A 26,263-nucleotide genomic window follows, 5' to 3' on the forward strand; every position below is an offset into this window, starting at 1 on the left:
TATCGATAATGTAAGAAGTAATTGGTGCCATTACTCGCACTTGGTGAACGTTAATGGTTGTGGAAGATGATTGATTTCAGAATAACTGTAGAAATATGAATGTATGTAATTAAGTCAAAAACGTTTCTTGTAGGGTGCATTACAATCGGTTTGGCACTACTTTACACAGTTGTGAAGTGAATACTTGGCAACAGAGTAAGTTATCTTGTTACGTCTTGAAAGTGGAGAAAAGGGCAGAATGTACTGAATCTTCCTTTAATAAATGAAATGTTTAACAAAGGGGTGTTGGATAGGTCTGAGCTCATCTTTCTGTATCCTTCTCATTATCACATGAATGAGGTATTATATCAAATTATAACATAGGCCTATCACAGGTTTCTATAGTCTTTAAATTTTATTTTCTCTTATTTTTGTTAACTTTCATCAAAATTATTACTGTTGACTAATCAGCTGATATGTTTCATGTTATCTTTAGATGTCGAAAGCGGCCAGCCCCACCCGGTATTCCGGAGATATTGGCCATTTCTACGACCCTGATTTTGCAGCTGATATACACAAGAAAATGAGAGTACCTAAACGAATTAAAGTTGATGGGGAAAGCGATGATGACCAGAATAATATTGAAAGTAATTGGAACATGGCGCTGGCAAATGAAAAGTTTGATATGCGTGTTCCTGATCGAATACTTGTTGTTGGTAAGGATGATTAAACCCACTCTAACATTATTGTAACATTGTCACAGTACTCTCATGTGACCACATAGTGCAGACTAGCCAAAAAGATGCAAGAATGAAAATAGCAATGGAGAATGGGAAATTAAAAATAGTGACTTCCTTGTTAGTGTCTTTCAATAGGCCCTAGGTGTTTTATAAGTGTGAATAACAGTTTATTAGGTAAAGATTTTGTCGTTTTCCATTACTTTAATCTTTGTCAGTTGGAGATTATGCAAGGGAAATGTCATTAATGCCGCTATATTGTCTTGATTTCAGGCCAAGAACGACATGTAGGTACAAAGGGTCCACCAAGAGAATTAATATTAGAGAATGCTGTGATGGCACCTGATTCTGAAATAGTTAGAGTTCAAGTAAGTTTGACATAGCGTGCCCTGTGTAGACTATTTCCCATATTTTCTGGTTTAAAATTCAGAGACTGAAATGATAGATCTGACCTTGTTTGAGACTAGCTTAAATTTCTCATCAACACGTAACCTAGAAGAACAAATTATAGATTTGTCTTTATCTTTGCTACATTATGATTATCAAAGATCATCTTGTGCTTTGTAGTAAGCACTTATTCGATTAGTATTCTGCCCGGTAATGTCTCAGAATGTGTCGCTGGACATAGACCAGTCTTACACTAAACCTAAAACCTTAAACTAACCTAATATTTCCTGAATCTGTGACAGATTAGGTTAGGTTAATTTAGGGTTTTAGTATAGCTTGCATATAGCAAGTTTAGGTTAAGTGTAAAACTGATCTATGTACAGCAACACATTCTGAGAAATTACCAGTTCTAATATTTATTACATTCAGAGTTCTGAGGATGACCCACAATAGGTCGAAACATGTAAACCTGGTACGATAGAATTTAACACAAGAAAGTCATATAATACATATTCCGAAGTGATACAGTGTTAAAAGTTGTGTAATCAAGATGTATTTATAAATATAAGTGCAATTTATATTGTGTGTAATGTATGTACCATGTATGAATGACTTTTTTTTTCTTTCGATTTTGATATTCTTTATTGTTATGTTTTCTTAGGTTCAAACGACATATTTGTTTAATGCATAAGTGAATTGTAAGTTATATTGGCTGGCCTTATGTTATATTCTCAGCTCTCTACCTTCTGCATTATAAACCGGTGTGAGATATTCCCCTTCTTTCTGCTGATATTTTAATGTACTGTAACAATATGTGATTACTTATTTACTTACTGGCTTTTAAGTAACCTGGAGGTTCATTGCCGCCCTCACATAAGCCCACCATTGGTCCCTATCCTGAGCAAGATTAATCCATTCTCTATCATATCCCACCTCCCTCAAATCCATTTTAATATTATCTTCCCATCTACGTCTCGACCTCCCTAAAGGTCTTTTTCCCTCCGGCCTCCCAACTAACACTCTATATGCATTTCTGGATTCGCCCATACGTGCTACATGCCCTGCCCATCTCAAACGTCTGAATTTAATGTTCCTAATTATGTCAGGTGAAGAATACAATGCGTGCAGTTTTGTGTTGTGTAACTTTCTCCATTCTCCTGTAACATCATCCCTCTTAGCCCCAAATATTTTCCTAAGAACCTTATTCTCAAACATGCTTAACCTATGTTCCTCTCTCAAAGTGAGAGTCCAAGTTTCACAACCATACAGGACAACCGGTAATATAACTTTTTTATAAATTCTAACGTTCAGATTTTTCAGCAGCAGACTGGATGATAAAAGTTTCTCAACTGAATAATAACAGGCACTTCCCATATTTATTCTGTGTTTAATTTCCTCTCGAGTGATTATGAATATAATATTCTCATAACCTTTGTTTAGAAATATAAGATTGTGTGGAAGGGAAGGTAAGCAGTTAAAATAGTTCTGAAAGTATTTGTTTACTCATGATTGGATTTTTGTTGCAGACCCCACCTCGTGTAATTACACTTGATGAGCATTATTTCCCGTCAGCTGACGAGTTTTACAGTCACACAGAACCCGTAGAAGAGGAAATACCAAAACCAAAGCCACATTTTCATGTCCAGCAGAAAATTGCCGTCAGGTAAGAGGATATGCAACATGAACATTTTTCGTAAGTTTCTTCAGGTTTTCAATAGCACGTGACACTGAAGTTTTTTTGACGAAAAAAAGTGGAAAAAAAATGGCCTAATTTTCAGAGGGAACGTAGTTTTGAATGTGAAGAATAGGACGTCAGTTACTTGAAAACATATTAGAAAATAGGTAAAAATTGTGGAAAAAATTGATCGGTGCAGTTAACCTAAAAGTGATTATTTAACGCATGAAATTAAGAGGTAGAACATTTCAAAATATAACGCGAAACGCACATTTCACTTCATTTAGTATATGCAAAGCATACAAAAAGCCTAAACTAACCTAACCTGTCACAGATTTCCGTACTGGAGAACTTAGAAACATTGAAGTTGGAAATATCAGTGTTGCGTACTATAGAAAAGCCGTTTCTTCAATATAATTACACTGTGGTCCATGAAGGTATAGTGAGTTCAGGTTTATACAGTAGTAATCTTCAGATTTAACTATACTTACATCTTTGGGATTTATCAAATTTTTACTTCACTTATTCAAACTGTGTATCAAGAGGGAGGTCACAAACAAGAAACATGATGTTATAAGAACGCCATATCAAGTTGTCAAATTTGAAGAGTGGACACTATTACATCTAGGTTATACACACAGATGGTCAGCTGTTAAAGAAGACAGTGGCGTAACTAATGGGCCTATAGACCTGCTATGTAATAATAATAATAATAATAATAATAATAATAATAATAATCCGTGGCGGTACAGCCCGTGAAGAGCCTAGACTTACCAGCCAGCTGCTGGCCTCACGCCCACATGCCGAAGCAGAGGTGGACGATCATCCAACCAGAATGGAGGTATCGTGTGGTTAGCACGATGATCCCCCCAGCTGTTTATAGCTGGTATTCACAACCGGATTTCGCTACCTATCATAGCTCCCCAAGTGCATCACTATACTGGGTGGGCACCAGTCCCATACACTGGCCGAAATTTCGTGAGAAAATTTCTTCTCCCATGAGGACTCGAACCAGTGCGCATTCCGTAACGCGAGTCCTAGGCAGGATGCCTTAGACCACGACGCCACGGCGTGAGACACCTGCTATGTAACAAAACATTATTATTATTATTATTATTAGGTTAAACGAGCTCTGTGGTAGTTCCCTTCCCACTTCACTTCTACACCTTCACCTGTCTCCTCTGTAATACCAACATAACTATGATGACATTACAAAAAGTTTGACTCAAGCTATGCCTTACATATACGAATCTGTGACAAGTTAGATAGGTTAGTTTAGGCTTTTGTTATGTCTTATATACACGAATCGGTGACAGGTTAGTTTAGGCTTTTATTATGTCTTGCATATACGAATCTCTGCCTGATTTTTGTTTAGTGATGTCAGCATAACGGCTGACGTGGAAACGAAGTTATAATATAGGAATTTTGTGTCTATTTCATTATTTGTTGTGCTTCACTGTATTCCAGTAGTTATTGAATTAATACGGGTATTGTGTTCTTCACATTACATTGTATTGTGTGTTTGACAACTCTATGTTCCTTTCCTTCACTAGAAACCACAACGTCTGAACTTCCATTACTACACACCTCTCATTTTACACTTAATTTACTACATTTCCGAACAATTTCATTTTCTTGAAATATTTCCCTATAAAATCCATAACTTTTGAAATTCATCTCCGCAAGAAATCCCTTATAAATTCGACCATTTTCACTTCTAAAATCATCGGAACTACATCAACACTAGTTTTCCCATTATTATAATCAGGTTCAGTGCCCGATATATGACTTGTATTGGGTAAGTCCATGATCCAGGTAGCACAGCTTTCAAAAAGACATGGCAACGTTGCATGAAGTTCTTTGACGAATTTACAGTTTGGTGAACAAACCCAGAATGCAGAAGAAAAGTCCCAAGTGTTTGTTTTAATGGTTACTTGGATATTATAATTTGGCAGCTAGTACATGTTAGAAAGCCATCTCTGCGAAATTTTCACTATAGCTGTCGAAGCTCAGCAGTTTATTAGGCTAGAAACTTGTGAGAAAAACTAAACACTTTGTACAAATGTAACACCTGCAACAACTTCTACATAGGACAGACAGGCAGATCGTTTCAAACACGTTACAAAGAACACATCACAGCCATAACAAAATTACAAAACACCTCCACATATGCAGGACACATCACAAATGCTAACCACACCCACAGAGACATCAACACAGACATGGAAATACTACACGTCCAACCAAAAAGCCAGAAACTAAACACACTAGAACAGTATGAAATATACAAACACACCCCAACGAAATTCTCAACACACAACTCAACTTCAAAACACACACACTCTTTGACTCTACACTATACCACAGGAACACACCCTCACAGGAAACAGAACAAGTGGCGCCAAGACCAACAACAACCAGTTCTGAAGATGACCCATAAATAGGTCCAAACATGTAAACGAGGTACGTTGAAATTTAACACAGGAAAGTCTTACCATACATATTCCGAAAAAACTTTGTGACTATTATTCTACTGATTTATTCCCAACTTTTATGTTTTCGATCCATAATGATAGAAAAATTCGTGTTATTTCAACCATAAAAGGACTGGTCAAAGTTGTTTTCTAATGCCAGGCGTTTGACAATAAAGTCATTTGACCTCTTGCACTCCAATATTTTTCAAAGATATTATCATGGCCAACCACTGAAGCAGATTTTGAGGTGTTCCACATCCATTTCTTGGTTTGAGTTGCACAATGGGCAGTTAGGGGACTGATACATTACTGTTAATTTTTTTTTTTTTTATCCATTGCCATCAGGTTGTCTTTTCGACATTTCTGGTCTTCTTCCCTGGCCGTGGCTTAATTGTAACCCACTTCTGAGGTTGGGGCGCCTGGAAGGCGGAGTTACATTACCGCGATGATGTGATAGGATGATTATGGTAATGTGGTGCCAGGAGAGGTCTTAAATCTAAACTTAACCTAAATTCCAGACCATGGACGAACACAGGAATAATCCCCTTTAAGGAAAAATTCCTGTGCTCTAACCGGTAATCGAACCCGGGACCTCATGAACTATAGCCAGAAGCTCTGACCACTAGACCATGAGGCTGGTCACATATGAGATATATGGGACATATGACGTATAAGATATATGAGATATATGACATATGAGATATATGGAATATATGACATATACGATATATGGGACATATGACACATATGATATATGAGATATGGGGTACAATGATAGACTCAGTAAAGTTAATATTAGGTAATGGAATAACAGCTTTGTTCTAGTTTCAATGGCGCATATTGTAAATATGTATTGAATAAAATGTTGGTTGGTTTCTAATGCCAGGCGTTTGACAATAAAGTCATTTGACCTCTTGCACTCCAATATTTTTCAAAGATATTATCATAACCAGCCACTGAAGCACAGATTTTGAGGTGTTCCGAATCCATTTCTTGGTTTGAGTTGCACAATGGGCAGTTAGGGGAATGATATATTCCAATTCTATGCAGGTGTTTAGCCAAACAATCATGGCCTGTTGCCAATCTAAATGCAGCTACAGACGATTTTCGTGGTAAATCAGGAATTAACTGTGGATTATGATGCAGAGAGTTCCATTTTTTCCCTTGGGATTGTGTTATCAAATTTTGTTTGTTGAAGTCTAAGTATGTAGATTTAATAAATCTTTTCACAGAGTAATACGTAGATTTAGTAACAGGTCTGTAAGTAGCAGTGCTGCCCTTCTTTGCTAAAGCATCCACATTCTCGTTTCCCAGGATTCCACAATGGCATGTACACTGTGTCATTCAAACATATGATTTCATTACTCGTATCTCCCTAATGAACAAGGTTACAAAAAGATATACCCATAGTATTAATGCCCCTTTGTACTTTATAGTTTTATTTAAATCATTTTTTCATCTGAAGCCTAAGAAAAAAATATATTTTGGGTGAGCAAAATAAATGGAACGCTCTGTATATGAAAAGCAGAATACTTCTATGCTTGTAGAAATCTCCATCACAGTCAGCAGTGTTCCTGATTTGTGTACAACCCTACACATTTTTCCGCCTCAGTACAGGGATCTTTTGTTCTCCTTTCTCATGACATGTCCATACTATTACAGTTATCTTCCGTTTCTTATAATACTGTCTTTTTTACGTTCATTAAATTTGTCTTTATTGTTCCACTGTTTCTAATAGTAGTAGTAATAATAACAATAATAATTGTTGTCTGTCTTCAACAGAGAATCTACCCCACCAATTGCTGGTGAAGGTGTAACACCCAGTGAAGAACTTGTTCACTTGCGTCGTCAGATGGCCAAACTGAATAGGCGTGTAATGGCAATTGAGTTGGACAACCTGCAACGGCAACAGAGGGAGAAGATACTCTATGCAATAGGACTTGCTTATTTCTTCTTCAAGACTGTTTTTTGGCTTGCGAGGTCCTCATAGTAAAGAAATGTCTAAATTACAATTTGCTGTGAAGGCACCTGGTCATGGTTGTTGAATATAGGTGTTCTGTTTCCAACGGAATATATTGGATTCAGTGTATATATTTTTTTTCTCGTAATTTTCTATTTAATTTTAATTGAGGCCTATGGCTTGTTAACGGGAGGAATTGGGTTGACAAATATTGCCGGTAGATGTAAGGATCAGTTGGTATCTTTACTACTGTCATTATTAAGTGTATTACTCTTTATTCTTTATGTTTAATAGTTAGCAATAATGCACTACTGAAAGCATGAACTTGTTGTAATGTTCATTACTTCAAAACTAGTTTTGTACATGATAAATTGCAAATGAACTTTCTTTTGTATTTTCAAAATTGATTTAATTTGTATGTAAAGAAAATACTATGAAATGTTAAAAATGAGCAAAGCTCAGATTTGTAATAAAATCTCTAAAATGCACAACTAAGACCAGGACGTCTGTAGGAAAAAAAAAAAACATGTACATACAGTTGCTTCATGTTTGATAAATAAACTTGATGGCATACTGTCAGTGAATGAAATTTATAGTTTTAAATGTTGAATATTTGTTGCTTTGTTTTCGTTAGACCTCAAGATTGAATACATTCTTCAGAATTAACTGTAGAAAACTTGTAACTTTACAATAATAATTGTAAAAATATTTGAAGACTGTGAACTTGTTATTTATCAGTGTGAAAGTAACTGAAACTCTTCAGATTTATGAAAATAAAGAATTTGTTTCAATTTTTATGAGTCTCTTATAGTTGTATAGAAACCCTAGAGCAGTGGTTGTCGGCACTCGCTAAAATGGGTAGAGGGTAAGCGGAGCAATGTGATATGCCCTGTCATGCAGCAGGAAGAGGTAGAGAGCATACCCGCCAGAATAGAATAGAATGGCAGAGTTAAGGCCATAAGACCTTCTCTTCCACTCAACCAGCCTTAATACAATACATATTTAAATTACGAATATTTACACTACACTTAAAAGATTCTCCAGGAATACACTTCAGTTAAGTTTTAATGACTAGTATGTGTATATTTAAATTTGTCCACACCTGTGGAGTAGCGGTCAGTTCGTCTGGCCGCGAAACCAGGTGACCCGGGTTCGATTCCCGGTCAGAGCAAGTTACCTGGTTGAGGTTTTTTTCCGGGGTTTTCCCTCAACCCAAAATGAGCAGATGCTGGGTAACTTTCAGTGCTGGACCCTGGACTCATTTCACCAGCCGCCATGGATGCACCATATTGCAGTCTGTTCTCAGCGGGTAAGAGATGCTACTCCGAGGGTGCAGTGTGCTGATGACTGTTTTATAGTATACTTCCACCTCAACCTCAGCTGACATGAGCCTGTCGCATTTAAACACACTGCCATTGACCTGGGCTGGAATCGAACCTGCAACCTCAGGCACACACAGCCAGCACTATACCAACTGCGCTACCCAGGCCAACTGCAGGTGACTTAAGATAGCATAAAATGCGCACGTCTAGAAAGACTGGTGCTAATTTTCATTCTCGCTACACCTATGCCCAAGGTTGCGGGTTCGATCCTGGACCAGGTCGACGGCATTTAAGTGTGCTTAAATGCGACAGGCTCATGTCAGTAGATTTACTGGCATGTTGTTGTTTTCTAATGCCAGGCATTTGACAATAAAGTCATTTGACCTCTTGCACTCCAATAATTTTCAAAGATATTGTCATGGTTAGCCACTGACGCACAGATTTTGAGATGTTCTGAATCCATTTCTTGATTTGAGTTGCACAATGGACGGTTAGGAGAATGATATATTCCAATTCTATGCAGATGCTTGGCCAAACAGTCATGGCCTGTTGCCAATCTAAATGCAGCTACAGATGATTTGTGTGGATTATGATACAGAGAGCTCCATTTTTTCCCTTGAGATTGTGTTATCAAATTTTGTTTGTTGAAGTCTAAGTATGTAGATTTAATAAATCTTTTCACAGAGTAATACGTAGATTTAGTAACAGGTCTGTAAGTAGCAGTGCTGCCTTTCTTTGCTAAAGCATCCGCATTCTCGTTTCCCAGGATTCCACAATGGGATGGTATCCATTGGAATACAATTCTTTTATTGAGTGTTATTAGTTGAAATAGCATTTTATTTATTTCTGCTATTTGAGACGAAGGTATGTATCTAGAGACTATTGATAGAATACTGGCATGTAAAAGAACTCCTGCGGGACAAAATTCCAGCACATCCGGCGACGCTGATATCTCTGCAGTTGCGTCGTTAAATAAAAAAGAAAAAAAAAAAACTCTTCTCACATATCAAGGCATGTCTGTAGCAAATTTTATTAAATTACGACCATTACTTTGCTTCATACAAGCAAAAATCTGGAGCTAAGAGTGAGTGACACATCCCGTATATGAAATGTCCAGGAACCCTATAAAAGAGTATAATGAACAAGATAGCGTTATAAGCAGGGGCATTTTAACGAGATTTACGGTATTATAGAATATGTTTTCGTAATGTCATAAGGAATTGTTCAGAAACACTTGCAATGTCTATGGTGACAACGGTTTGCAGAGGAACTTTTGTACGAAGGATGCAAGGAAGAGATGACCGGTAAATAGTTCTCAATCAGAAACAGAGATCTTAATAATTATTTACTTCTCATTTTTCTGTGGGTAACAATTTATTCAGATAAAAATAAAATAAGAAATAATATACAAATACTTCACTGAAGTCTTCTATTATGTTAAAGATAATTCACACATCACAGCTATGACACAGAGAACACAAGAGATATTTCACTGAAGAAGGACTCTCTTCAGAGTCTTATCAGTGCTGCATGCTTCTCTCCTTCAGTACCTTTGCATTATTACTGGGATGAAACTTCCATGCCTTCCACATCTCTGCATTTGGCATGCTGCAGTTCTCGTCTGACTTCAGGTGTTATAGTGGGGTGTGACTGATATTTTAATAATTGCAACAAAGCTTCTCGCTGTTCTGTACTTATGTCACTTTTGTAACGCTGTACAAATGTCAGTAAGGACTGGTGCCACAGAACGGGCAATTCGCGTCTGTCACGTTCAAATCTGCGGAGAAAATAAAGATACATATTAGCAGAGCCATGTTTTTTTTGTTATTAGCGATAAAAAAAATTGTTGTGGTAGTACATTATGCAAAGAGCCTATAATGGTAGTAATTAAGACGCGAGCGAGTATGTTTATGAAACGAGCGCAAGCGAGTTTCATAATTTTCATAAGAGCGTCTTAATTACCATTATAGGCAAGTTTCATACGACTTTTTATGCTCGACCATATTTCTAACTTGAAATTATTCATAAGTATTCATGTTATTCTTATCTGACTGGGGAGCGGAACTGACCTTGTGCGATACCTCGTAAATTGTGAGATGTGCACAGACGCGAAAGTATTGATTTTTTCCGAGAAACAAATGTCATCGACCTTGATATAATCTAGAGAGTAAAATAAACATTAATCTTGATATAACCTTGAAATTGATTTAGACATTAAAAAACGAGATGACAAATTGAATTTATTTGAGTATTATTTACAATTAACGCTAATTATTATAGTAACAGAACATAACCTTCTGCGACAGTATTGGATTTCCAGCCTCTGTGACGTTTCGCTAGTTGTCTTTCGATTGCATATCCGAGAATAATCGATACTTGCGCTTTCATATTGCTACAATGGTGTTTTCTGATTGGTGGAACACCTGAACTTCAACGAATAGGTGTACTTTAATGAGGTCCATTAAAGGGCTGGTACCAGGTGTATAATTACTACATTTCGGCATGGTCGAGCATAAACATATTTATTGATAAATACAGGATGTTCTGAGAAGGTTCCAATATTTAGAGTTTTATTGATAAAAACAGTCTTGGTATCACAGATACATAGACAAATTCAAAAGAAAAACAAGATAAACTAAAATACTATATCAACACTAGTTTCCATAAATTTATTTATATCATAAAAAGGGTTTTTGATTAGTCAGTCACGAATAACACACCTAAATCTACTACAATTAACAATATGTGCACTATAAGCAAGTTTATTAAACATATACAATGCAGAGGAGGTAGTATGCATCAAAACAAGAAATAAAGTCCTACAAACATGGTCCTAAGATTAATAACTTCTGAGAAATGAGCAAATGTTTACCATTGCTGTAAGAGTAGCATATCTCCCACTGTGAGCTCTTTGGCAAGAAACAAATGAGGAAACAAAACCTAACCTCTCACTGATTATAGATCTAGATCTTACGAAAATAAAACCAGATTTTATAACTGGCTTTTAATTAATCCTTTTTATGCTGTAGATTAGTTTCTTAACATAAATTCATATGAAATTGTTTTTTAATAAATAAATAACGTTATTTAATTTAGTTACAAATAATACATTAAGAGTGAAGTATTTTCATTAATTTTTAGAGTTTCAAAATGTTTTGTTTTTTCATTCTAATTAAGCTTTACTGTTTTCAATTATATGTGTATTTTAAAATGTATGTTTTTTTTCTTATTTTCTCCTTCTGTATTTGTGATGAAGCCTATCACTCTATGTTTAATGGCTTAATAAACTGAATTGAATACATTTTTAAAACTAGCATGGATAAATATATAATAGGATGCGAAACTGCAGTCAGCACCATCTGGCAGTGGGGGGCTGAAATAAGATGATCAGCGCCCAATGTCGTAGGTGGTGAACGTTAGAACTACGTGTTGGGTACATTACCCAGAGTTCTCTATTTATCCGTTCGAGATATTGCTCGAGGACTCGACGAGGAGCCAAGATGGCAGACAGAAACTTGCTAATAAGTGAACATAAAGTGATATTACGTGTGTGTATAAGCAGTGCATGTTAAACAGTGATGTTTATGGACGTTGTAAAAATAGTGTTGTTGAATGTATTGTAAAGTAATAGTAATATAATAAATTGAACTATCTAAGTAGTTCTTGCAGACTTTTCAATTGTGCTGTACAATAAATACCCAAAGAATACAATCCCAATTATCTAACCTTTTGCTTTATTTTTTTTGTCTGTGTCTGGTTATATTTTAATTGGGTAGTGTAAAATAGATCGTATCTTTTATCTTCCTGTTGGCTCCGGTAAGAATTTTCAGTAGAAGATGCTGTGAGGAATAAAAATGTAAATGTTTTATTTTAAATTGGGTTAGTTTTGAATATCAATGAGGGTGGGAGGGAATACTTTCTGCACAGTTTAACATTTTCGTCACCAGATGCGCTGCTAAATGCATGGAGTAATTACTCTTTTCGCTACTTGGTGCACTGCTAGATGTAATAACGCCCCTTCCTCTAACAGGTGGCAGCAAGATCATTTTCTACAACAGCACCTCTAGTATGTGTTACAGGAAACTCGCATCCTATTATATATTCATCCATGAAACTAGTTTGGCGGATTTCAGGTTTTAACGGTAACTATACTTATTATAGCATACCTGAGAAAATGAAAAACTGCTGTATCTACAACTCTGTATGGGAGAGCATATTTCTTGTCGAAGAATATGCGTAAAAATATAGAGTTGGCTCCTGTATAGTCCATTTCAGCAATCTTCAATATAGCTGCAGAGGAATGAAGTATAGGAATCGAATTCCGAGCTATAACAGATCCAATTATGATGGCTTCTCTTAATGTACAGGTACCACTCTGTAAAAATGAAATCCAAAGTGTTAGTAGATTACTGCATGATTTTCATTGTATCCCTGTATCTGGGATTAACAATTCCCATGGTGGTCAATGATCATGATTTTCCTTTTATACAGGGTGAGTCAGAATCCCTGACAAACTCTGAGGAGTGATAGATCTTTCAATGAGGATAATTTTTCGTGAAACAGCCCATGTTATCTGAAGCATCGTTTAGGAGCTATGCAACATCCAAGAAAAGAGAGGCTTTTAGTGATAGAACTTCCTTCATCATATGGTAACGCAGAATTCCTGCACGGAAATATCATATGTACTTCGGTACATCACAATAATATGATATGCGTAAGTAATCACTTATGGCGAAGTGCATCAACATTGATTAAAAACGCAGTAATCACAGATTACGAAACGACGGTTAAACAGTAGCCGTGGTTAAAATGTAATTTATGTGCACCATTCATAATCACCGATTACTAAAACATGGCTATCTGACACCTCATTTAACCAGAGTAAAGTCTATGATAGTACATTGTTTCTACAAAATGACTAAAGGAAAGCATCCATACCACTGCAAAGATAATAGTCAATGTCTAAAAACGACTGCACTCACTATGTTCTACATCGAAATGAACATATCCTACATTTTCGCGTTGCATTTGTTTGCCTTTGGGCGCTGTTATATTTGTGAGTTCCATTTCTTTGTTTTTCAGTACTTTTAGGTTAAAATCGTACAAAATGGAAAATTGAATCCAAAAAATGATTATATCCCAATGTTAGGTTGAAGTATCGATAGACTTAATTAATAGATTTAAATGTAGGCCTATTATATAAAAAAGATGGAATATCCATAAAGGAAAAGGATGCAGAAACTTGGTAGGAATGTGTGTACGATCTTGGACTACACCAGGGAATTGTGCATTATCCTAAGATCCATCCATAACCTCTCTTTGTTCAGCCAATGACATAGAGAAAGAGATACCGGTATTCGAGTATTCCCTCTTAAAATACAGAAAATAACAGTTACATAGAATCGTAATATAAGCAGCCGATCCGTAGGAGAAATATGATTGTTCTTGTGTTATTTCAAGTAATCCATTTGTAGATTTTGATAAACGAAATTCCTCCTGAAATTTTCTGTCACCTAATTCCTCGCAAGAATTCTCTCTTTCCACTAAAGAACCTTCACGCTCACGCTCTATCCAAGTAATTGAAGTACTGTACAATAATAATCGTCTTCAAAATAATTACCTGTGGTTCTGGCCGCCATTTTGCTTTACTTGCTCTACTAATCGCTGGTTATCTCCTTTAACCGCTCATATTTGGCCGGTTAGAGATTACTGTGGTTAACTTCCTATTTAAGTTGTAACTGAGGTCGATCCACCGTAAAAATGCTTAATTGGGGATTAGGTGACAATTTTAACTGATGGTTACACTAACCGACGTTGATGCACGTGGGCATTAGTGATTCAAGACAGCGCACATCCCATCGGATCCCAGCCACTTAGGGCCGATTGTATAAACCATTTAATCTTAGATCAGAGGTTAAATTGATCCTCGTTCTAGCTGAACTTGGAATTTTGTGTTGTATAAAGTCTAATCTGAGATTAATTTGTCTCAAACTAAAGTCAACTTTGACTGAAGAAATTTCTCCGATTGAGTTAGATGATCCAAGTTCAGTTATTTCTTTTCGGTTTGAAATATACGAGTGGCAGACTGTGCAAATTGAATAACCATTATTATTAATATTAATAGATATGATAGTTACACTTATATATATATTTTTCAATTTCTTGCCTTAATACACAAACAATCTTATATTTTATAAGACTCTATCGTGTTCAGCAGTATCAAATAACATAACCTATAATTATATTATGTTTATAACAACCATTAATTATTAATGGATGTGATAGGTACATTCATAAATTTTCAATTTGTTTCTTTATAAAGTTTTATTATGTTTAGCAGTATCAAACAACATAACATGATAACAATTTGGAGAACAGTCAGCCTTCTTCTTATTGTCCGCCATTATTTACATTGCACAAATAAACCAGTGTCTCCAACAGTGTGTACGGAAAGTCGCCAAAAAGTAGTTGTAAAGTCGCTAGATTTCTCACTATCAACAAAGAAAGATTAAATTTTGTCACTATGAGGTGCTAAAAAGGTCGCTAAATTCCTATTTAAGCAATATAAAAGTCAAAAGAAATTGTCGTCGAAAAAGAGTTAAAGTCGCTAAATTGGCTACACTGAACAAACCTGTACAACATGGCCCGCTCATCACATACTTCGCCTGTTTATGCGATGTTGCCAAATCCTTTTCACGTGAACTTATAGTTCGACAACTTCAAGTGAAACCCCGTAAAACACGCCAACTTCTGGAATCTCTCTCTTTCTTTCTTCTCTCTCCCTCGCTCCTCGTCATTCAGTCACCAATCACCACGTAAATATCTGAGAGGGTGCGTGTGGGCATCGCGACCAATAGAAGAACCACTCTCCAGTATTACCACAATAACGGATTCTTCATTTTTGCCTCGACTGTTGGCTAGGAAGGTTCCATTATGCTAGCATTTCAGGCAACTAGTCAACCTTTTAATGCTTTTGTTAGCAGGTTTGACAAACTGTGAGTAGACCTGCAAGTACACAGTGCATAGTACTCTCTCCCTTCCCCCCATGCTTTCTCACTTGCTCCTCCCCAAGACAGCCAGCGCTCACGTAGAAACTCGGTCAGGGTTTCAGTTCGATTTGTCAATCTATAGATTGCATTTGAACCAAGGTAATTTGATCGCAGAAAAGTTTTATACAATAGAATAAGTATCTGAACTCGGTTCACTTTTCGATCTTCGATCAAAGTTGATCTTTAGTCAGGGAGTTTTATACAATTGGGCCTTAGTCACTCATAATGAGTGCACCTCTGTACATAGTGCATTGGACATTGTGCCACTGTCACATATTCTGTGACACAGTACATGAAGGTAGACCACCAAAGGGAAAATTGAGAGGTAGAACTTAAACTGAGGGGATTTGATCCGGCATCGAGACTGGAATCCGGTGTGACTTAGTGGACAGCGTCAGGACATAGAGCTGAAAACCCAGGTTCGGGTCCCAGTGCCAGAGAGAATTTTTCTCTGTTCTATCCATCCTTCCTCATAGCCTATGATAACGCAGAATTCCTGCACGGAAATATCATATGTACTTCGGTACATCATAATAAATGTAAATTTAAGTTCAAGGAAACTTACCTCACATAACGGGAGCAAGAAGCCCTTCATGAATGCACCAGGCTTGAAAAGAGCCTTCCTCAGTGCTTGATATAGGTGGAAATTTAATCGTTTATACTCATCTATGTCATCCCTCACTCGAGGAAGGAGGACAAGGTTGAAGAATCGTTGAGCCATTTTTTCTTTTAAATTTGATGTAAAAATCCGGGTTGCTTGGTACATTGCAGCAGCAGTCCATTTAGCAGGATCTGTTGTGGAAAAATACAGTATATAAGCAATAAATTCACCTCCCTCATTAAACATTATATTAAAAATATATTATATTGTATACCTTACCTGTAACGTAGAGGATTTGTTCCCAATTGCGAAGATTTGGGATGATTTTAAAGGCTTTTGGAAGCTTGCCACTTCTGTATTTTGATAGAACATCTCGGACTCCTTCGTACATCTGTTTAATTCGAGGATCTAAATCCTGAATCTGCAGACCTATAAATAGAGAACTTCAGTTTATAAAATAATATAATTTTTGGATGATGGAGAAAAAAATACGAGGAAATTTCTAGAATAACTATGTATTATTTATAGATAAAACGTATTTTGTGTGATTATTACTCCATAAATAAACTTTTTTTAGTAAAGTATGTTATTTCATTTAGATATGCAATTCATTAGAGGGAGAGGAAAGAGAACTCAAAAGAGATAACAGTAACAATAGGTGAACTCAAGTTATCAATGAATATGTTATTTTATAGTCTAATTTCTGGGAGCCAATCGCGTTGCAGGTCAGCTACATTTAAATGTGTGCGTCTTGTGATTCACTGATGAAGATGTTATTCATTTCTTAAGGCTCGATAAATACTTAATATAATCACCCGCCATTTTGGCTCTTTTGTTGGTGTTTGCAGAAAGCACACGAAGACGTTATGTGCCGCTCAATTATTTGCTGAATTACAGTGCGTTTGATTTATCATCATAGGAGCTACGACATGATAATGTTTAACGGTGTGGCAAATAGATTCCTCGTATGGTAGCTCGAAAACGAAGGAACAAAAATGGCAAACGATACTAACTACCTAGACTTTATAGAGCCTTCAGTTCCTAAGACGTAAGCAAAGAGAAGGAGTTACACCGGGAATAACAGCATCGCGACTATATCTATAGTCATTTTAATTTTACTACAGGTTTTGACTTATCTAGAAAAAAATCAAAACTCAAATGGAATTAAGTGACTATTCCACGATTAGAAGAAATAAAGTACTCTAATACAATAAAATATTAACTGACTTACTCAAATACGTACTAAACTGTCTTGAAAATGTATTATTGTACTAATTACAAATATTCTGGTAGGTGGCAGTAGTGTGTTATGATCAGTTCTCTCGTTACCAGTTGTGCCAACCATACAATCTTCATTGAACTCTATGGACGATTTCTAATCAAGAAGGCTTTGTTGATTCAGTTTCATTTTTACTGAAACAATTGCATGTCACTTCAATTATCAATATATATTAAACAATCTCTGAAACCTATCTATAATATCATACAGCAGAAGCTGTAACATAACCTAAATAATAGAAACAAGATAAATGATAGAAAAATTTTAATTAAGGATGATGAAATAAACATGAATAATTTCAAAAGGTACAATTATTGAAAAGTACAATGTTGGCAAACAAAGAAACAAATGCTAGGGAGGTGATAAAAATTGTAGGATAAGGAGCAATGATTGGTTTAAACACGTCGTTCTGTACCGTTTTATTGGCCAAAAGTAGTATGACGTAATAAAAGTGTAAAAGTCTTCAGAAATACTCACTTCCAGCATCAGAGAATTGTGTTTCAAGTTCCGTCTGTTTTTCTGTTATCTTTTCAAGGATAATATCAGCAAGAGTTCTTCGTGGAGCTGGATTGCGATTCATAAACATCTCCAAGGCTCTTTCATCTTCCTCGTCTACTTCCTACAACAAATATACGAAGTAATTTCTTTATGGGTTCTCACTTATTCATTGTATAAGGTGAGCCATTTAAGTTCGGACCAGCATGCAACATTAACTGTGTTATTGTCGAGTGCACTGTTGCTTCTTATCTGTGCACATACAATCAAGGTCACGTCAGTAAGCCAATGGCTGCCTAAGTTAGCGAGACAGTTCATTTGTTAGTTACAGAGTATTTGTTTATTGTGTTTGTAACTGCAGTGTGTATTATGGTTCAGTGTATGTTCTTTAACGAACAACATGTATTTATTTATGATTCTTATGTGTCATCACAATTAGCTCAGCAAGTTCAAAATCGATTTGAAGAAAGATACCTGGGTGTAAAAGGTATCAGGTCATTCAATAAACCAGTTCTTTTATAATAAACTAGCCGTACCCGTGCGCTCTGCTGCACCTGTTAGAAATAAATACAAAGTAATTACATAATTAAAATAGGACGTTTGATCCAGGGAACAACTTTTACAACAGTGCAAGTTAATCTGCTTCGCTCATTACCCAATTTTTTTTGCTTTGCATTTATTGCATATATATTTTATGTATTTTAACACGATTCAATTGAGCATAGTTAAAATTTGAATTATAAAATAATGGATTGCTAAGCTAACGTACTATTACTGCATACTAAATCAATACACTCTCGTTGTTCGTTAATTCCCTGAGATTAAAATGAGTGTACATAAATATTATTTTAAGAAATACAGAAAACGAATGTACAAAATAGCCTATCAAATTTTCTGTGCATAAGAAGCTATTTTAATCTTACCTGTCCTCGATTTACTCAGACGTTACTGTAATAACATTATAGCATTATGTCCATCTAGAGAAACTACACTTTCCAATGGTGAAATAATAATTAATTATACAAATCGGTTAATTTATCTTCTGATATTACTTCATGCAAACACAGAAACATTGTCTGTAGGCTATGTTTAATAGCTTTCGATTGTTGCTGTCCAAGGCCACTTATAGACGAAGTCATTTGTTTTTTAATTCATTACACGGCCTTAGATGGCAGTTATTTTAATTTTAAAACTCATTTATCTCATTAAATATCAGTTCTATTAAAATTTTTCAGGGAATAAAACTTATCGCAAATTATTTTTAAAGAAATTTTTGTTGTGTAACATTTTTCACAAAAATCAATAATAAGCGAGATATTTCGATTTATTTAATTCAGGCCCCTTTATAACTCCCCTTTTAAATAATGTATTTTGAATGCCATATAGCCTAAAATCTAAGTTACAACGAACTTAATTTATATTCCAATTTTCATCGAAATCCGTTCAGCCATTATCGCGTGAAAAGGTAACAAACATACAGATAGACAGACAGACAGACAGACATACAAACAAAAATTTCAAAAAAGCGATTTTCGGTTTCAGGGTGGTTAATTATATATGTTAGGACCAATTATTTTTGGAAAATCGAAAATTACCAGAAAAATTTCGGCTACAAATTTATTATTAGTATAGATTTCAAGAACTGTTCAGGCTAGGAAACTGAACATATAACGTAGGTTGCTTACTGAAGAAACATCAGATGACAATGGTCATCACTTGAAAAATTCTCCTAAATCCATTCGATACCTTTCACAACAAACAGGCCTTTCTTATGACTCTATGAAGGGCTACAAAATTATTTTAATTAAAGCCATGTAATATAAAACTGTAGCACAAGAAATTCAACCAGGTAATCTTGGTGAACATTTTATCTATGTGCCGGAATTTTGTTCCACAGGAGTTCTTTTACATGCCAGTAAATCTACTGACATGAGCCTGTCGCATTTAAGCACACTTAACTGCAACCTAGTGCACAGAAGGTCAGCGCTATACCGACTGCGCTACCCTACTTTTTGATTGATAATATACACAGATCTTACAATGTCTTCATAGTAGTCTCCATCCATTTCATCTTCTTGCTCTGCCTCATCGCCAGAATCTTCGGATTCGTTTCCGAGCTTCGTAACACGTGCTTTGGATCCTGATGCTGAGATCCCTTCATCTTCTTCAATTTCTTCCTGCTGTCTACGAGCTTGCTGCAGAATTCGTTTCGACAGATGTTCGTCCACATACTGAAATATAACACTAATTTTATCCAGAGAGCAGCATTAACAAAATTATAGATAAGATGTCACTCACTTCATTATAACAAAAAGCGGGAAGCTAACGCTATAGAAGCAGGGCTGAGATCTGGATGCTACAAGACTACCAATAACATTTATAAACAAACCTAACCTAACCCCATTACCATAGTAATCCAACCAATACGAAAACTGATTGCAGCACCATATTTTCAGATAATGCCTATTTGGAGTTCAGTCAGCCATGGTAATGTGTCATTTTACCACACGGAAAAACACCAATATTTTACTTCATTTGTATTGTTTTTGGTCCAGGAAAATTACCCGTATTTTACGGTAACTTTGTTATTCACTAATTTATAATATTACCGTGGATAACTGAAGCGTTACCTCTGACTGATATTAGTAGTTTAATAACAAAAATAGAATATGTTGGAACACGAAATTTTCAAAATAACCTCACTTTATAATGTCCGAAATATGAACACACTAGATACTAAGAAAAAATGGTTTACTTTACCGTACACTATAATGCGAAAGTATCTAATTAATTGAAATAGTTACTCACCTCTTCGTCTTCATCTTTTCTTGTTCGAACTTTACTACGACTTGAAGGTTTAGCAAACTTGTCATCTTCAATCTGTTTATCCAACGATACTTTCGGTCCTTGTTTGCTTAATTTCAATTTCTTTGCCTTTCCCATTGCGACTTTGTTTCTTTTAAATCTCGTATAATTGTCTACAATTCAAGTAAAACCTACACTATGTAGGCTAATTAAACAATGTTGAAATTCTTTCCATTTACACGTGCTCACATTAGCCACCATGTCAGATCCAATGTTGCCAAGTAATAGAAACAAAATTTCCCCATATCCTGTTCAGAATTTCCCACAAAATTAGGGTTTTTAATGAGAAAAAAATTCTTCGAACTGCCTTCACAAAGACAATGGAAGAAAAAAAATATATATATATATATATATTCTTTTCGCTTCCAGAACTGTACGTCCATTGATACATTGTCCATCTAACCTATGACCACACACATTTATGTCCACTTTTTTGGGAGGGGGGGGGTGTTCATGTGACCTGTGTTCACATATGCATGTCCATTTTCATATATTCACAGTACGTCCACTTATGTTTTGTAGAGGGAATGTGAAATGCATAAGTGTGTATTTATTTATGCAGAGTTACGACAGTAGGACACTCCACCAGGCAAAATTGTACATACGAGTCAAGCCATGGTTTGATGGACATGAACACAGATTTTAAAACTATTAAATACTCATGGAAATTTAAAACCTTTGCATTTATTGTGTTAATATTTATTTTGAAAATTAAATAATTTTTAATCTGGAGGGGGGGGGGGGAAGTGAAAAAAAAAAGGATTTTTTTTTTAGTGTTATGGAAGGAAAACAGTTTTAATTTTGTTACCCTACACAGGCTTGCATTGAAATTCACTTATGCTTGTCACTTCGGTTGAGCTCAGGCCTTAAAGCAAAGCAGATTTTTTTTTTTTTCCGAATTATATAAATCAAATAACAGATTAGAGAACTTACAAGAATAGAATAATTTGTATTTTTTTATTCGAATACCCCCCATCATTAATGTTCATAGCTGAGGGTTTTTTTATTTTTATTTTTTTTTTTTTGGCAAGTAATTTTTCAATTTCAGTAACAAACAAGGTTGCCAGGCACTGTAATGAAATTTCTTTAGCTTGTTGTCTTAGTACAGATCCAGAAACAAAATTTGGGCCACCTGAATTTTCCAAGTTCCAGTTATAACATACTGCACATGCTCAGTGTGGCCATGACCAAATTTTGTTTCTGGGTCTGTACAAAACTGTCTTTAAATAAGAGATTTGAAGGAGGGGGAGGGACTTGACATGTTTGTGAGGGCGCCCACAATTCCTATGAACTACAACTATTTTCATCAATAATTTATTTCACTCTTCACTATATTCACATAAATATAATACATTAAACTTTTGCCTTAAGAACCATTTGCCATTATTAATTATGGCAACATAGCTTCTCTTCATCACATTCAATTTTCACTTATGATGATCCAGCACCAAGTTACAACTTACCATCTTCTTAATATTTCAATGGACAATCACGTATACAATGTTTAAAATAATTTATACTCATGGCAATATATATATAGTTTATTTACACATACGGTTGTTTGAAATCAATGGCTGCTTGCTGTTGTTGCTACTGCCAATAATGGCAATGACAGTGATACTGATAATGATTATTATTTTATTACGTAAGAGTGTGTTTCGGTTTGTGATAAATTTAAATTGTGCAACAGGACTGAAGGCAAACGTTAACAGAAGTTGCATTAATACTCCCACATAGTGGAAATATACACCGTTACTGTACCTTCAGAGCATTATCACTGAATACAATGCAAAATTCCAAACAGCTGCACTGCATTAATACTGTGATATGTCAATTTAAATGAAGGCTTGTGAAAACTATGACATAAAATCAAAATATTTGGACATTTTCTTTCATAGCGGTGAACTAAAATTCAAGGAATGAACTACAGCTAATACTGGCCAACTATCAGTCATTCAGTGGAAAGCCACATCATATTATTCACTGTGTGCCTGGCCACAGATGTAAGTAACTTCCCCATCCTCTTCCACCAGCCTGATTATCTGGACCACCTGCTTAAAGATAAAAAGTAGACAGAATTAGCATTAAGAAATTTGCAAAAAAATATTCATGGAACAAATTTTTGGAAGAGATTATGGAAAACTGGAAAGGAGATAGAAAGTTTATATATAAGATAATTAAAAATCAACACAATCAAACTCAGGAAACATCAAAGATCCTTACAAAAGATGGCGCCCTAGAGTGCAATAAGAATAAAATATTGAATATCTGGAGAGATTATTTTCCTGTTAGGAATCGAGTAAGCTGATAAGTCAAGATCAACAAATCCTTGAAGAAGAAAAATTGTTTGGCACAAGCACTGAAGAAAATTTGACAATGTTGCATTTAGAAATAGCTTTGGAAAACATGAAGAACGGGAAAGCACCTGGTGAAGATTATATAACAGTTGAGACGATAAAAGCGGCTGGACCAGTGGCTTTATCATTTAATGAGAATAATTAGGAAAGAAGGAAAAATACCACAAAATTGGCAAAGAGAAATTGTTATACCTATTTACAAAAAATAGTGGCAAAAAATTGTAGAAATTATAGGGGCATTACTTTAGTGTCTCTATGTCTTAAAATATATGAAAAAAGATGAAAATAGAAATTGAAAATAAATTTCAGGAAGAACAACACGGTTTTAAACCAGAAAGATCAACACTATATCTCATATTCACTGTTAGACAATAGAGAAGGGCTGGGAATGCAATAAAATTACTTTCATTGCATTTATAGACATAAATAAAGCTTTTGACTCATTGACAGGAATAAAATACGGGAAACTTTAGAGAAACTCAAAATTAATAGAAATATGATTGTAAGAATTAAAAATATATATTCACATTGCATAAATAGTGTAAGAGTAGAAAATAAACTTTTTTGAAACGTCTAAAAGAGTTAGTAAAGAAAGTGTACTCCCTCCATTTTTACTTATTAATGGAGAAAAATTCGTTCTGGCACCGTGAATCTAACCAGGATCCTCAGCTTAGTGTGCTGAGTGCTCTTACCATCTGAGCTATGCCGAGACCCAATCCAAAGTGCCGGCCGAACTCTCCTTTGTATCATCATCAATGGCCTACTGCTTGCATTTTAGTCATATATGCAGGAGAGCACATTTTAATGACTTTATGGCCATTTCAACAATAGTTTTTCAATCACTGTTAACATTGATATATATATATATATATATATATATATATATTATATGAGGCCCTCGTCGTCCTATATTGAATATTCAGTGAATTTATGTAATCATTCACGTAGATACTTATTGAGAAAAATTCGTTCTGGTACTGGGAATCGAACCCAGGACCCTCAGCTTGGCACGCCAAGTGCTCTTACCATCTGAGCTATGCCGAGACCAGTCTTCCTCACATTCATTTTTACTACACAGTAACCTGAAGAATAATTGCTCTCTTCAAAATTGGTATGAACTAATGTATGAACTTAGAAGTATATTTGCCTTCAACAATTAACTTTCTTTTTTCTTTAATGTATCACATCACATTATTGTACATGTTTATTGTATTCAGGATCCTTGTGATCACTCAAAATCCTTTGAGCTGATGTCTATAATTTAGAAATGTATTATTATTTAAATCGCGCAATTTCATCCATTTGCCTTTTACTTCTCAAGTGTTTATTAATTACAGTATTTTATTTATTCAATCTCAACCAAATCGAGCTTGCCATTAAAACACATATTAATTAATATAAATATATGGGACAGAATAATTCACAAAGTTTGATTTTGATAAGTACAAATTACGAAATAAAGTGTGAATATGAATTTTCAGTATAACAGACCACATTATCATAATATATCGTTGTTCCTGCAATAACTCCTATGCGCAAAATATACAATTTTTCAGTAGGAAGAAAAAATACATTTATTCATCATATGACAGCCATACATAGGGGATTGTGAATTCTTACATTTTTGAAACGAAGAAATATAATTACATATAGGAGATTTTATTATTTGCTGCATCACTAGTTAAGTTATTTAATAGAGCAAAAATCTGAAAATCGATAAATATATCACATAGGAGTTACTGCAGGAACAACGAAGATATAGAAAATTCACTGTTCATTAAAGTGTAAAAAAATTATATTTACATAATTTATATTATCACATTATAAAACGATTAATCATTTTTAATTGCAAATTGTTGGACAATATATTTCTATCGGTAGTAACTTGTAGAAATTTGTCCGAGCTTGTTATTTTAAATTAATCTTACCTTTTGCAACGATATTAAGTTGATTTGTCTCTTCTGGACTTAGTTTAAGTATCGTATTGAGAACAGGAACTAAACGTGACCTTTCGTCACCACCTTGGAGTGTTACGAACTGTAAGAATGGCAGAGAACAGTACAAGTCACGTTTCATAACAGCCAATATTTCTGCTTAAGGTAAAAATTAATTAATGTTGTCACATCACTTCAAACCTTGGTTAGGATACTGTAACGAGGAAATACAGACATATTCAGCAAGTATTGTGCACGTTTTAAATCAAACCACAGAATAAACTAACGAATAAGAGTAACTTTAAATGAAATTGAGACCTGTCAACTCCATGTGGAGAGCTTAGCTTACAGGTTTCATCATTAAAATCGTGTATATTAATAGCTTATGTGTCTGTTTTGCTACTGTACATGACGATTGCATATTGTTGTTGCAGTCTAAGTTATTATTTTCTGAGTATAGATAATGGTATAGCAAAGCAGTTCAGTTACGTACTAACCTGTGTCTGAATAATTTCGAGGGAAAAATTGTTCCGGAGCTGGGTATCGAACCCGGGACCTTTGGTTTAACGTACCAACGCTCTACCACTGAGCTACTCGGGAACTCTAACCGACACCGATCCAATTTTTCCCTCTATATCCACAGACCTCAAAGTGGGCTGACCACTTCGAGTGCACATTAACTGATTTGCATAATACACGTCACTGTTCGTTAACAGAAAACCACAATTTAAGTCACACGGAGTTAGTGTGCACTCGAAGTTGGTTGCTTGACGGTTGTCAGACCATTTTGAGGTCTGTGGATATAGAGGGAAAAATTGGATCGGTGTCGGTTAGAGTTCCCAAGTAGCTCAGTGGTAGAGCGTTGGTACATTAAACCAAAGGTCCCGGGTTCGATACCCGGCTCCGGAACAATTTTTCCCTCGAAATTATTCAAATCAACTTTACAGGGAGTTATACCTGAAATCCTGATTTGCATAATACACGTCACTGTTCGTTAACAGAAAGCCACAATTTAAGTCACACGGAGTTAGTGTGCACTCGAAGCTGGTTGCTTGACGGTTGTCAGCCCACTTTGAGGTCTGTGGATATAGAGGGAAAAATTGGATCGGTGTCGGTTAGAGTTCCCGAGTAGCTCAGTGGTAGAGCGTT

General features: G+C 35.4%; 3 protein-coding genes and 1 non-coding gene across 9 annotated transcripts in view; 2 read left to right on the top strand and 2 right to left on the bottom strand.

Moving 5' to 3' along the window:
* On the top strand, window positions 1-8,007 carry Tango11 (transport and golgi organization 11). Of its 2 annotated transcripts, none has more exons than XM_069820143.1 (5): window positions 1-195; window positions 476-695; window positions 990-1,084; window positions 2,630-2,766; window positions 7,035-8,007. In XM_069820143.1, the coding sequence occupies exons 2-5, from the start codon at window positions 476-478 to the stop codon at window positions 7,240-7,242; spliced, it is 660 nt and encodes a 219-aa protein (XP_069676244.1). In that variant the 5' UTR covers window positions 1-195; the 3' UTR covers window positions 7,243-8,007. The 2 variants fall into 2 exon arrangements, with proteins under 2 accessions (XP_069676244.1, XP_069676243.1); XM_069820142.1 differs by lacking the exon at window positions 1-195 and adding an exon at window positions 316-339.
* A 1,859-nt stretch (window positions 8,008-9,866) lies between these two features.
* Window positions 9,867-21,084, bottom strand: bys (Bystin). The gene is made up of 7 exons (XM_069820141.1): window positions 20,767-21,084; window positions 19,998-20,189; window positions 17,941-18,082; window positions 16,464-16,613; window positions 16,149-16,375; window positions 12,701-12,909; window positions 9,867-10,311 (listed from the first exon to the last, which is right to left on the bottom strand). Exons 1-7 carry the CDS (start codon window positions 20,899-20,901, stop codon window positions 10,095-10,097), a joined length of 1,272 nt encoding a protein of 423 aa, XP_069676242.1. The 5' UTR covers window positions 20,902-21,084; the 3' UTR covers window positions 9,867-10,094.
* A 1,037-nt stretch (window positions 21,085-22,121) lies between these two features.
* Window positions 22,122-26,263, bottom strand: part of LOC138695857 (GRIP and coiled-coil domain-containing protein 2-like) — a 71,947-nt gene continuing 67,805 nt past the window's right edge. For 4 of the 5 annotated variants that reach the window (XM_069820147.1, XM_069820144.1, XM_069820148.1 and 1 more), the window contains 2 exons: window positions 25,109-25,217; window positions 22,122-22,877 (listed from right to left, as the gene is read on the bottom strand). In XM_069820147.1, coding sequence (XP_069676248.1) covers window positions 22,804-22,877; window positions 25,109-25,217 — 183 coding nt within the window. In that variant the 3' untranslated portion in view covers window positions 22,122-22,803. The remainder of the gene's footprint in view (window positions 22,878-25,108; window positions 25,218-26,263) is intronic. The other variant, XM_069820145.1, reaches the window with a different exon arrangement.
* TRNAN-AUU (transfer RNA asparagine (anticodon AUU)) lies at window positions 25,952-26,023 on the top strand. The gene has a single exon. It is a non-coding gene; the product is annotated as a tRNA-Asn (tRNA).

The sequence above is a fragment of the Periplaneta americana genome, chromosome 3 (assembly GCF_040183065.1).
Source record: "Periplaneta americana isolate PAMFEO1 chromosome 3, P.americana_PAMFEO1_priV1, whole genome shotgun sequence".
Lineage (NCBI taxonomy): Eukaryota > Metazoa > Arthropoda > Insecta > Blattodea > Blattidae > Periplaneta > Periplaneta americana.

Excerpts from the sequence above, each read along its gene's own strand:
- Tango11 (XM_069820142.1), top strand. Across the intron at positions 696-989 it reads TGATCGAATACTTGTTGTTG|GCCAAGAACGACATGTAGGT; the intron begins GTAAGGATGATT and ends TCTTGATTTCAG. Across the intron at positions 2,767-7,034 it reads CAGCAGAAAATTGCCGTCAG|AGAATCTACCCCACCAATTG; the intron begins GTAAGAGGATAT and ends TGTCTTCAACAG.
- bys (XM_069820141.1), bottom strand. The coding sequence starts at position 20,901 with ATGGGAAAGGCAAAGAAATTGAAATTAAGCAAACAAGGACCGAAAGTA. Across the intron at positions 18,083-19,997 it reads GAGACTACTATGAAGACATT|GAAGTAGACGAGGAAGATGA; the intron begins GTAAGATCTGTG and ends TATTTGTTGTAG. Across the intron at positions 16,376-16,463 it reads ACAAATCCTCTACGTTACAG|ATCCTGCTAAATGGACTGCT; the intron begins GTAAGGTATACA and ends TTTCCACAACAG.